This window comes from Temnothorax nylanderi, unplaced genomic scaffold, assembly GCF_030848795.1.
Source record: "Temnothorax nylanderi isolate EJ_2023f unplaced genomic scaffold, tnyl_v1.0 TNYL_tig0001_pilon, whole genome shotgun sequence".
NCBI lineage: Eukaryota > Metazoa > Arthropoda > Insecta > Hymenoptera > Formicidae > Temnothorax > Temnothorax nylanderi.
In genome coordinates, this window is record NW_027249063.1 from 2,343,025 (window position 1) to 2,356,614 (window position 13,590).

A 13,590-nucleotide genomic window follows, 5' to 3' on the forward strand; every position below is an offset into this window, starting at 1 on the left:
TAATCTTTGTAGCTTATTAATTTCATATCACGAAATCATGTCGTTGAACGAAAACAAGATAATAGGTACATCTATTGTAATTTGATTTATACTCTATGTTATAATGTCATTTATTTACTAAAGTAAAGAAAAATGTCGATAATGTCAATAAATTGTATCTAGATCTTTATACCCATCGGACATTTTATCCGTTTTTGGCTGTTTTATTTATGTCGAAAATGATCATTATCTCATATCATCTTCGTATCGAATATATTCGAGTGTCATATTTTTAAATATTAAAATATAATGTAAAATTTATGTAATAAAAATATGATTCCATAATATATTTTCGCACAAATGCATTCTGCTTTAATTATTACTAAAAGTAAAAAAGGGAAAAGAGATTAATTAAATTAAATAATAAGACTTTTATGATACTTTTCAATTATAGTTTTCCAAAGAAATGTCGGAAATCACGGCGAGAAAGTGATTGACAAAAATAATGGGTGCTATAATTTCACCGTTCACGTGCATTATCACACTTACCGGGAACTTGCTGCTATGAGTTTGCAAACTGGCCGCCTGTTGAGCCTGACCCGAACTCTGCTCCTCCCCGTACAAGGGTGGCATCCTGTATTCTGGTGCGAAGGGCTGCCCGGCTGCACTACGAACTTGCCCGTCCTCGGCGACGTTGGTCCTTTCCGGACCGGAAGTCGTACGCAATGATGGACGGTCGGCTACCGGCTGCTCCCGGTGTTCGTCCTGCTGAACGTCCTGATGATTCTTCTGATTGTTCGACACCGGTTTCGGTGGTGGCACTGGCTTGTAAGGCCCCTCTTCATCTGTGATGAAGTACGAGAGAAAATACGTAATCACTTTTAACATTTTGGCTCCGATATAAAACTTATTAATTTGAATTAAGTTAAAAATGTATCGAAAGAGAAGTTACGAATGCAACGAATCCAGCCGTGGCGGCTTGCCCAAATTATACTTTGCAGTGTTGAAAATTTTATGTAAATTAATCAGATTATTTACATAGGATAATAACGTTGCTTTTTAACGCTTTTAATTAACATTACTCTTTTACTTTTAATTGTCAATTTTGGTGTCATACATAATTAATGCAAGATAAAATTAGCAAAGAAAGTGTGTGTGTGTGTGTGTGTGTGTGTGTGTGTGTGTGTGTGTGTGTGTGTGTGTGTGTATATACATATAAGGGTGAAATAAATATTAATATATATTCATCGCCACGACGCATCCTGAAGCATCTGTGAGCCTGACATGAATGTGTTAAACAACTTATTCAAATAAAAGTCTAGGAAATTGCTATGTATTATACATAGATTCACGTAAAACTATATTAAGAATATCTTTTCTTTGTAAATAAGAATTTGTTCGTAAATAAAAAAACATAAGCTACATTTTCATTTAAATACCAGGAAAATTTCGCTCAGTAACATTTATGTAAGCCGGTCGTTCACTCGATAAAATATCAAAGTGCATAAAGTCCGTGAATAAGATAATTCAATGACTCGTGATAAGATACTAGCTAAAGTATGATTACTGCGCGCTAAGTCTACGCTCGTAAATATATTTCCTCCTCGCTCTCCCAATCTCTCGCTCGTTTCCCTCGACATTTTACGCACTAAAGTCTCATAATATTTTCAATGCAATTACAGCAGAACGATCGTTGTACAGCACACGTATATGTATGCTTCGTTATTAACGTCGTATTATATTTCTGTTACGCTCTAACTACTCCGCGTTAATTCTGAAGCAGATGCAATATATGCGTTTCGGGCGTAACTAGATCGCGATTAAGGTCTCCTTGGAGATAAGAACGTGCAGGTTACATTATGAATCTACCTTCTTGAAGAACGTGAATTGTCTATTAGCGAGAGAGACCAACGCTCGCGAGAGACCAGCGTGTGTTTATGTGTACCTTGGCTCTGATTCTGCCGCCTGAGACGATTCTCCTGCTTAACTTTGCGAACGGTGGTGGCCATCGCGTGTTGGCTGACCATCTCTGACGAATACTTTCACAAATGTATTTCGAGTCTCCTGTTTTCACCCTCGATGGTCACCCTAGTGAACGAATTATCGACAATGACAAGCCCCACGTCCGTTCAACCTGCGTGCCGCCTCGGATAATGGGCGTTCTTAGGTAAAATCCTCTCGCCCATGTTCGGGGTCGATCACTATAATCGTCAGTTTATGATTTAAGACTTATACTGGCTCGCAAATGATAAAAAAGCATACTGTGTTGTTCGTGAGAAAAGAAGTGCGAATGATGACCGAGATTTGAGGACCACCCAAGACGCGATTTCTTGTACAAATTGAAAGTCTTTTCGTCGCACGTCAGCAAATTCTTTGTTTTACACGAGAAGGAGCACCGGCGATGACAGACTGCCAGCTGTCGCGCGTCGGACACGCCGAGCACTTTATAAGATTACAAAGTTCATTAGTTCTCCTTCATTAAGACGTTGCGGCAGTTTATCTCAAATTAGTTTCGCTAATTTCTTCGCACGGAGACTGCTTTACTCGTTGAGACACGCTAATTTATATTTATGATTCCGCGCGCCTTTTTTGTAATTGATGCACGAGACAATGATTTCACTGTAATTAAGGAAACGCCGGGTGATAAATACAACGAATTAAAATGTACGCTGGTTTGTTAACGCAACTTCGGGAGGAATTGGGTTAATTAGCATTCTTCCTCGCGACGGACTTCCGTTTCACAGACCAGACCTTTTGTCTCGCCCACGAAAATCACAGGATCTTTTTTTTTCTCAAAGGCCGTCATCATCTTGTCACTTTCACGCGAAAATGCTTATTGTTCAGCGCAGTGAAAATTCCTCAATTTTTCATGCGGTTGCGCATGAAAAGAGAACGCATTTGAAGTCGACTACGGATTAAATTTCCTCGTTCAACGGGTTTTCCACGAAAAAATTTGCGCTGACGAACCGAAATGTTCGGCGTATTTGCCTCGAGGAGAAAATTGCGGAACGGTGTGTCGATCGTTTTCTTCGATTTTCCAAACGAGACTGCGGATAATATATCACGAATACAACACTTTCAAATTTTCGCGCATTGCCTCCGAAATGGAAGTTAATGTACAACGTCTCTCGCAAATTTATCGTTTCCTTTCTTTTTCGCGGGAAGGAAGCTTTTTCTTTGCCATAGCTTAATGGCGACTTTCCTCGTGCGTCCTTTTTCAACCGTACTTTTTCTCTCCCTCTTCTTGTAATATCCCCAACCGATCCAATTTATTCAACCGCTGCCTTGATTACTCGACGATGTTATTTGCTGCTCCCCGAGACTTCCGGCGCTTCACAATAAAATGCACTTTGTTTGCCACGATAATGCAACTTCAAATAGATGCTTCTCCTAGATTTTTTTATTCTTCATTAATTCAGTTGCAAATTTTCTTTCTGATTGAACGATCTATCATCCATCTTCTCTCCAAGTTTAGCATTCGATCGAAATTTCTTCGATCAGAATACGCAACTACTTCCGCGCGTATAACAATAACAGAAATCAATTGGCGAGCTCAACCATTCACTTATTCTTTTAAATCAAATCGGTAGACATCCAATTTTTATTCTTACTCCTCGATCTCGATAAAACTCCACGGCACACCAAATTAAACTGATTCTCATCTACTTGTAATTCAGTTCCTCATCAGTTCACATTATTGCTTCTGGATTTTCGGATTATTTTTCCCCGGTCCTTTGTTCTTCTCTCAATCTTCCTGGATGTCCGTCCGAATATTAACATCTCGAAATCCTAGAGCTTTCACTCCCGAGTATCCAATTAGCTCTCTTCGAAATGCCGCACTTTCAATGATTCACCTCGAAGACGAGATATCGACGCGAGACTTTTCCTCGAGAGCTGCTCGCGCGTGACTCGCGTACGTGCGAATGCCGAGCGCACCGCGCGTCGAAAGAAGCGGATTTTCTTTGGCGCGCACGGGAGAGCGAGCGTGTAAGTATAAGCCACCTTAGAGGAGCCCGCGCCGGTGGAGCTCAAACTTTCCATTGAGTGAACGTCGTGGTTCCGCCGTTCTGACTTCACTTCCGGTATCGTCCCACCACGAGGAGTCATTATAGACACTCCGGCGGTGGGAGCGAGCGAGACGGAGAGAGATGAACGAACGACAACCGGGGAGTGATTGCCGGAGCAGGCGGAATAAGATAGTCAGACGGAGAGAGAGAGAGAGAGAGAGAGAGAGAGAGAGAGAGAGAGAGGGGGGGGAGAGAGAGGGAACGATGTGTGGTTGAAAAGGGAGAGAGGCGAAGAGAGATCGCAGGAGGGACCGGACCGACTCACCGGGATAATTTATTCCGCGCTCATACGCGGCCGGGCTCCGCGACGCGCATCCGACGAATATCAAGCTGCCTCGCCTCCGCTACCGCGATCTCTCGATCGCCGATCGTTAGATTCGCAGCCTGAAAGGAACGCACGAACTTCAGACGAACTTTACGACGAATTTTCGTTCTTCCCGTATCAGCAGTTCGCTCGAGCCTTCGTGCCGAAGCTCATCGTGTTTTTCAAGTGAATCAATCTCTTTTTTTTTTTGTGAATATATAAAACAGAAAAATATATAGTTTATATTCTATGGGACTGAGGTCGATACAGTTATGACGGCTTGGTGAAATTGGAGTGCACGGCGTGTGGTTCTAAAGATGTCATCTCTTCTAAATATAGTTCTTTATATTAAATCGGGGTGGAATCTAAAGTTTCTTAGCCGGATGCTTCTCTATGGTTTAGGGATTAATAGGACTTTGTAAGAAATTCTCTCTTATAATTCCTTTCTTGAGCTTAATAACTTAACGAAGTTATGAAGCATAAACGCAAGAAGTTAGACGAAGTTTAATCATTCCCAGACATGCTTAACAATGACGACTCGCCCGATTTTCAAATAAAAAAACAATTGTTAATTTCTCGCTTGACAAACTTTAATCGGTCAATTTGTCAACAATTTAATCCACAATTAAAATAGTTCAAAGAAAACAACTTATCTGTAAGAATACATATCAATCTATAATATCTATAATATTATTTCTGTCACGAAAATATTGCAGTTTTTATTATTTTTTATTTTTTTATCATTTTATTATTTTTTGTTCTTGTTTTTTACTATCTATATGTTCTTGTAATTTATTCAATATGCGTTCAGTAGGTATAACAATTATTAAATATTGAATATTTAATTGTTTCTGTTAGTAAAATTAATTAAGTTAATAAACACAGAACATATTTTAATAATATTCTTTAATCGATTTCATATCTTCGTATTTTCAAATTAGATATGTGCACGTGACTTCTAGTTTACAAACTCGATAAGTTTTAAAAAATATTTAGAAAAAAGAGAATTAGAATCTTTTCTTATTCAAGATAATTCAAAAAGTTCATTTTGTACATCATAAAATTTTGTTCTCATTCACTTGACGTATCACTTCCGTTCTTACGACTTTGTATCAACGAAACCTGCATCAATTACGAGTGACATTTTGAACGGGAAATAACTTTGCATTCAAGGCAGCAGTGCGGGGTGAATTAAGGCCCGTGATTCGAAGGAAGAAAAGAAGGAAAAGTCTGAATATCGAGAACACTTGCTTTATGGTTCGGCGAGATTTCCACCGCCGATAATAACACGCTGCGATGCACGCTGAGAAGCAGAAAAAAAAGACGCGATCGAAACACAGATTAGTGGTTGCCGATTGCGTAGAATCATTATCGGAATGTGGGGCACAGCGAAGATAAGAGCAAATCGAGCGGCCTTTCGCGGTGATCGGGGAAAGTCGGCTCGGGCGAAGATGAAGAGGCACCAGCCTGACTCTACTCGTTTAATTCCTACCTCGGTCAGGCTGTGTGCAACTCAACATTCAAACACTATTGATTATCGTCTTTACCGTACGAGACGGCTTAACACGTTCCTATTGCACGTTTGATACATTTCTAATATGTATCGGAATTAATTAGATCTCACGGTCGCGATTTACAGCTTCATATTGAAGATAACAGATTTTAATTAGTAGCTTCGCGATTCACTGCCCTATCACTCTTGCAAATGAGCGCCATCCATCAGACAATATTTGTAAAAAATTGTTCGCTCGATTCTTGATTCCTGCTTTGCCTTGCAATTCGATTATATTAGCGTAACGTGATAGTCAATATATTATACGATATACACAGTGGCATGTATATTGTAACTCAATTTCTTAGCTGCAGAATGTCTCAAGGGAGTGTAACAGTTATTTCGCTCGCAGAACGAGAAAAGTAGAAATCTTATCGCGGTTGAAAATGCGAAGTTCGCACACATTTGTCTACTCTATCCTATCCGTCAGGTTTAACCGCCACGATGGATCATCGTCTCGACGCGACGGCGTGGATTACCATCTTGCTTCTCGGTGCGTCTGAGATCAATCAGCGGATAAGGACTCCGCGACTGTTATTGACAGAACGCGGATTTCAGTTACGCCCACCTGTCAATTCTGCTGCTTCGGTTTCAGACACTCTGAAAATTTCCTTTCACATAAATTTTCTCGCTCGCCGCGCTCGATTCGGGATCTATAATTACGTTGGTTTTTGCACGCGCGTACCATGCCATGCCGATCCGCTGGCGGCCGTTACCTCCAAATACGGAATTTAGCATAGAGCTGTAAAGCCGGATGACAACGTGCCGATTCGCGTGAATCGATCGAAAGTCGTCGAGCAACATCAGAGCCGATATCGCGCGTATATGCGCTTCAGTCGTTTCCTATATTTTCCCTCGACTCTTCCCTTTTCCTCGGCGAACTTGTTTCTCGACGAGCGCGACGATTCAGGCGAACGCGGCCGAGCCGATATCCACTCCGCAGCCGGTGCTTGTCGATGCGGGATTTTTAACAAACCACATATACCTGCCGTGCTTACCCCTTTCGCGGTCGACTTGATGGCCGCTCGCAGCCACTATCGATTTCTGCTATCGAGCCTGATTATGCTCGCGCGGAGGCGCGTGAAACGCGCGTTACAAGATTGCATGTGTACATATGTGGGTAAATGATATTCCTAAGGAAAGTTTGAGTAACTCCGTCTGACAGTGGTTACAAAGTAATATATGTAATATAACGTAAAATGTATTACAAGCGATCTTTTTCTTCATGTTAATAATCGCCACCACTAATAAGAAATACTCGCGGCGAAAATTTCTCGGGACAATATATATCACGTTTATTACGCAATACACTTCTTTGAAATCTTTGAATATAAATTACGGGAATATTATAACGGACAAGAATGTTCCATTTTCCATGATAATAGCACGGCGTTGTTATGCAGACCTTATATAACTTTCGTATATATAGTGCTGTTATTTCTCCATTTCGCTCACAAGTTTCGCTGCTTGCAGTGCTTCATCATGGAAGAAGTTATCGCTAATAGTCGTTGTAACGTGTTCAAGTTCTAATCTCCCTTGGAACGCAAATAGTGTCGTCAGATAGTTAATTAGAATGCTGTTGATTAGTATGTTAATTAAAAGAAAATTCATGTACTGATTCTTCAGCAACTTAGAATCCATATATTTGCTAACAAAAATGTTGAGAAATTAATATTATTTATAAATTAAAAATAAACAGCCTCTTAAGGATCAGAAAACCACAACAATAATGTTGAAAATCTAAAGATTGTTAAGAAAGATGGCGATTCATGAAATTTATTAAGAAAATAGATCATCAAAATTAATGTTGAGCAATCTACAAATAAAAGACTAGCTTTACATCAAAATCTGCTGTGCATCATATAAATATAAAACAATAAATTTCACGCTTCTTATACTTCCCGATTTACTAACGCGTTATTAACGCGGCTAACAGTCCGGATTTCACAATCAGTGCAAAACCGATCCTCCCGACATTCCTAGCATCCTTCCCGTCGATACTGCCGTTATGCAGTTTCGCACCGTATCGCTCCTCTCTTCGGGGTATCGCTGGAATTAAACCCCCACGCAATTCTCGCTTTTCTGATTCCGACGGGATATCGCGGCAATAGCGTTCGCATCCCATTTAACCGGTTCGCTATCGGGCGGACGGCACGACGTCATCGGAAGATCCGCCGTGACGTCCGATGATGCCGCTCGTTCGCCATCGTCCCTTCGACCCTTCGGCCGCTTCTCTATGCGCTTTACGCACTCTCCTCGTCCTTTATCGCCCGCTCGTTACCACGGTACGCACAACGAACACGTGGGAAATGTGCGTCGAAGGCTCCAGGATGGCGAATTCGTTTGACGCCACCATACGCTGTCGCGTTCGATGTTGACTTTACTCGTCGAAGTTATCGGCGACCCTCATCGAGAGCCTCGCAACGCAAACCCGCGTTCTATCGTAATACTCGTCGTTCGAAAAAGGGATACGGATGCATGCACAATACTGAAAAACTGATAGGGACGTTGATAGCACTCGTGAGAATAAAAGAAAAAATGTATTCTTTAATACAATTATTCAATTTTATAAAAAATGACAACGGAATAAACGACACATTGAAAAAATTATGATTAAATGTTTCTGAAAAGAATTACTGTTTATGTATTTAGTCAGTGTTCAGTAATGTACTTTACTTTATTTTCCACTCGAAATTCTCATCTCACTTATTGAACGTCTTTAGAAAGTTGAAGTAAGCCATTATTTTATCAAAACAGGGGGAGTGGTAGTCTCATTATCATAGTTAAGATAAGTTATAACAAGCACGTTACTTATACTTATAGAGTAAAGCAACTTCCATCCATAAATTTAGATTAGTCTTCAGGTATACTTCTTGTCCTCTGCAACGAAGAACCGGGACAGATATCTGTCCTACTTCAACATTTGCATTTTTCCGAAGCTTTTTCCCTTAGGTTCTTACCCTTACACGCTCAATACCGAATTGAGTTTGAAAAGATACTTTGAAATTTTTCTTAATTTGACTTTGTTAAGTAATCTCTATAATTTAAGTTCAAACAAACTTATCGTACAAAAGAATCTTGGTTAAGCCGGTGGTCGAAGGAGTAATGCGCTCGAAAGCTAGAAATAGGATTAAAGAAACGGTAATGGAGATTGTGCAGAAGATACGCGCGCAGCAACACCTGAGTTAAGAATTTCTTTAATCCCGTTAATGTCGTAAGAACGATTCACACGATTAACGAACCCAAAGATTGCCGAGAAAACGCTTAACGTTACTTATTTATAGATTGCTCGTGGAATTCTCAAAGTGTTGCCATACAGTTCTTAAAATGATACCCTGCGTCTGGATATGCAGCGTGAGTGCTCCCAGTATCAGTTATTCCGTATGTACCAACGGTCACAGAAACAGTCGCTTTTTATTCCGCTGCGAATTCCCCCCCTCCCCCCTCCCGTGTCGCAAACTCACGTAGGCGATCATACTCGCCAACCGTTCAAGTGTCCGCCGGTGACGATAATAATCCGACGTCGTGGAGGGAGAAAGAAAACGTCGTCGTTATACGAAAATAAGCAGCGTGGTGCCTCGTGGAGATAGAGATTTTGCGTGTCTCGTATCTCGCGGTTCTCGCCGTCGTCCGCCGCGTTGGAGGATCGATAGGATGCCTTATTGTCGTTCGGCTTTACTCTCGTCGTTACTATCGCGTGGGCGTCCGCAATGCCCGACAAATTTCCCGAGTGGGCGAAGAAATTGCGTTCGGCAAGGCCTGATGGCAGGCTCTCATTCGTGACAGCACGCGTAATTTGAAGATTAAAATTCTATTTTTAGAAACTATTTAGAAAGCATTTAATTTAGACGCACGAATTGTTTAAAGATGCTCTGCAGAATAATCGTGCGAATTTTGTTTACATTTGTGTCTATTATCGAATAAAGTACATAAAATATAACTGTGCTTCTTCAAATCAACAGAACGTGCTAAAAGCTAATGTCATTTATTATCAGCTACAAACATGAGAGACTCATGCGTGCATGCTAAGATAACATCCGATTAAATCAACGAATTACATATCTGCGCTTTCCTAACGGTAACACAGTCGCAAAGGAATAAACACGCGAAACGCGGGAAATATAGCGGTCGCATATAGGTACGTCGTCGCGATGGGAAACGAGATTGGTGGTATGGCTCGCAGTGATGAGGAATGGTGAGTCTACGACTTTCAGGGCGAATTCCATTGACCGAGGACACGACGGTGGACACACAACGGTGCCCGTGAGAAAATACGTTGTGGGAGAGGAGGAGGAGGAGGAGGAAGAAACGGAGGAACCGATGTGTGCGCGTCATGGTGAGGAGTTTATGTGGTAGGTAGGTTGGTCGACCAAGGAACTGGAGTTCCACCATAGGTGCACTTAGGCGATTCAACCATGCGTGCTTCCCCGCGCTCGCGAGCGCGTCACAGGTGAGCTGAGGGCTCTCGTCGCGGAACGAGTCCTGGCGGAGCGCGAGCGCGTGTGTGGAAAAGGAAGAAGAAACAAACGGGCGGCTAGATAGGAGAAAAACGAGCCTCCCGCTCGCTAATCGCCGCTCCGCTCGCTCCGAGATAGGAAAAACACGTGTACGGGGTAGTGGCTCAAGGTTCATTGCCCACCCCTCGCAGTTTTTAACCCTTTGACAGCTCCTACTTAGTTTTATATCTGGTCGTGACGTAACAAATGCTCTCGTGGTGGCCCCGTAATTTCTTAAAAGGATCCTGCATGTCCTTTTCGTTTTGATATGAAAATGATTTTGCTCAAATAACACATGAAACAAACTCACGGCATATTAACAAGAGAAAAATTTATGATTTCCTAAAAATATTCAATATATATTTTGTTTAAATATTCCTGATATGCAAAACTAAACGCTTGATTAAATTTGTTTTTGTTTTAATATACGCTCGTATATATATGATAAAACTGCTGGTGCATGACCATCATTTTCGCTATATATATATACAATCTTATATATTATACTACTATTAATGTTATGACATTTAACGTCATATCATTCAAATATTTTAATTAACACACGCGATAATGGTACATTTTAATCCTTTGCATGTTTATTAGATGCAATTTGCTTATTTATATTTATCATTTCCTCCTAACAATTTTAAATATTTACTGTATTTTATTAAGAATCTTGTGTGCTGCATTACTGTTTTATTATGATGACGTTCTGCTTTATTACATATATCTAGTGCTCGCCTCGGAATAATAAACCGATTCCTCTCTCTGTCTTCGTCTCTCTCTATAATATTTATTGTGTCTCTAGTCACGCCCCTCTTATCGCAGCCACGCAATCGCGCAATATGTGACAAGTGAGTGTACGCACATCGAGGCAAAAGGAAAATACGAGATTTATGATTAGTCCTCCAAAGAGGAGGAAGGCCAGGGCTGGTTCGAGGAAACGAATCGCTCTACGCTACGGTGCACTCGTGCAATCGTTAATCGAAGCTCCAGTCTTTCTTCGCCGCAGGAAAGAAACTGTGTCGATACTATCAGTAGGCACCAAAGGCGAGTGAACTGACCGTAACGATGCCAATAACGATTTGCCGAGGTATCGATCGTAACCGTTTTATCAATGCGATAGAAAACACCCTCGAAGATAATTAAATTACCGCTCGGCCACGCAGATCATAACATCGCAAATTTTCTCGATAGCGGTGTGTTTATCACATTGGAATTAAACTCGAAGTACATACGGTTGCGATATTTTAAATTTATTAACATTCACGGAATTAACGTCCAAATAAATGTCCACTGAAATTTCTTATTCAAGAAGAAAAAAATCAATTTAAAAGGAGAATTTTGAATAAAATTATTAAATAAATCTATGTCGGATTAATAAGGATTTTATCGATGAAAAAAGAAACAGCTATGGCATTCCGTAGATATAATTAAGACGTGTAGTGTATCGACAAGACGGTAAGATTGCGTGTTGTGATAGCACGAGGATGATAGGACGACAGGTGCAGCGACGACAGGACGCGAAAGTTAAAAAACAGCGTGACCAGACATGGGACGTTGCTATAACTAATCGCTTTTCCACGAGCCGGATCGTTGGACGAGTCCGGACTCGTTGTTTTACGTTATGTCGTTGTGTTACCGAACCGGTTAAATAACCCGTGCATATTCAAATGTTCGCAACGAAGACGACCACGACGGTACAGCGACGACGACTGATATTCCTTCGCGCAGCATCCATGCGATGAACCACTTTAAGCCGTGCTCTGTTTCGTTTACGACCGGTTAATACGACACGCGTTATAATGCCACTCTGTTGCCAACGTACTCTACATTACGGGATTATTATAATGTTGCAATTTAATGCCGGGCTCCTTGCATTCTGATTATGTCGTCCTCGGAGCAGGGTGTAATTATTTTTGCCAGTATTACCGCGAAAGTGTTGGTAGAAATGTCAGAAAATGAGAAGAGAAATTAATCTGAAAATCTGACTAAAGTTACTCTTGTAGATATTCGCGTTATTTTATATTTTTATAATAAACACGCACACTATCCTTTTCGTGACATACATAATGTGCAGTCAATATAATTCATCCATGACAATTTTATATATATAATATATTATAAATGCACGCAGAAAAATATATTATTAGCACATCTTTTGAATATCCAATTTTAACGTGAGCATGCATAAAATATCATGTAAGTAAAAATTGGGTCAGAGATTTTTAGCACAATTTCCATTTTCTAAATAAAGATAGAAATTACTGATGTGACATATGTCTGGACAATTTTAGCAGTATTAACTTTCTTGTCTCTTTCTAGAACTAGACTATTTGATGAATAAAATATTGCAACCTAAAAAAGATACGCGACTGACATAGTACCGACCAATTATTTAGTAAGTACACGTGAATTAGTCAAGTACATAGAAAAAGTTAAAATTTTTTATAAATCTGCTTTAAGAACGTTTAGATATCTATTTTCCTGGAAATATAGCAGTCTTCCTAATTCTTTAATAGTGATACATTAATATACTTTGTTTTTTACAAATGCGTTATATAAATATTTTTAAAAGATGCAATATCGATTTTCAGGGAAATTTTCAGGATTTGCATGAAAATACAAACGGTGAAAACCTCGTTCTTTCAGGAGCATCTCATTTAATAAAAAAGGGTTTTAAGACCGACGACACGTGCGGTCTTCCCTTGTAAAATCATTTTGTCCTGGTTGTCTTGAGATTCATTCTTTTCTCGCCGTGGCCAACCTTCCGAGTCGCCTCGTCGCACGCATCCGCTTTATTTTACTCCTATTCTACTGCTGAACGGGCGAACGAGCAACCCGTCCGTCCTCTTGCTCTCTCATCGGTGCGTGCTACAAACGGCCTTTGAATAGCGTCTAGTTTTTGCCGAGCAACTAGTTTTACCGAGGGTTTTCTCCGCTCTATCCGCGAGAGCACATCGAGCAACCGTGAAAATTAATCTTGCCAGGTCTCTCAACGCCGTAAAATTCGAACGAAAGTGAATGATGTTCCGGAATCCACAAAAACCGTCGCGATCCCTAAAACTCGCGCAAATCAATAATTATTATAGTCATTGATTATCTTTCATATATAGTCAGTTTACATTGCGTTTGCCAAATTGTTATTCAAGAAAAGAGTAAAGAAAAGAAAAGTCTTATATCTTTCACTGA

The 13,590-nt window shown here is 40.4% G+C and overlaps 1 protein-coding gene across 3 annotated transcripts in view; it reads right to left on the reverse strand.

The window, feature by feature from the left end:
* The window catches only part of LOC139774634 (uncharacterized), a 64,575-nt gene that overhangs the window by 19,799 nt on the left and 31,186 nt on the right, over positions 1 to 13,590 (reverse strand). For 2 of the 3 annotated variants that reach the window (XM_071710149.1, XM_071710221.1), the window contains one exon: positions 529 to 824. In XM_071710149.1, the coding sequence (XP_071566250.1) occupies positions 529 to 824 (296 nt within the window). Of the gene's footprint in view, positions 1 to 528; positions 825 to 1,924; positions 4,008 to 13,590 lie in introns of those variants that run through there. The other variant, XM_071710084.1, reaches the window with a different exon arrangement.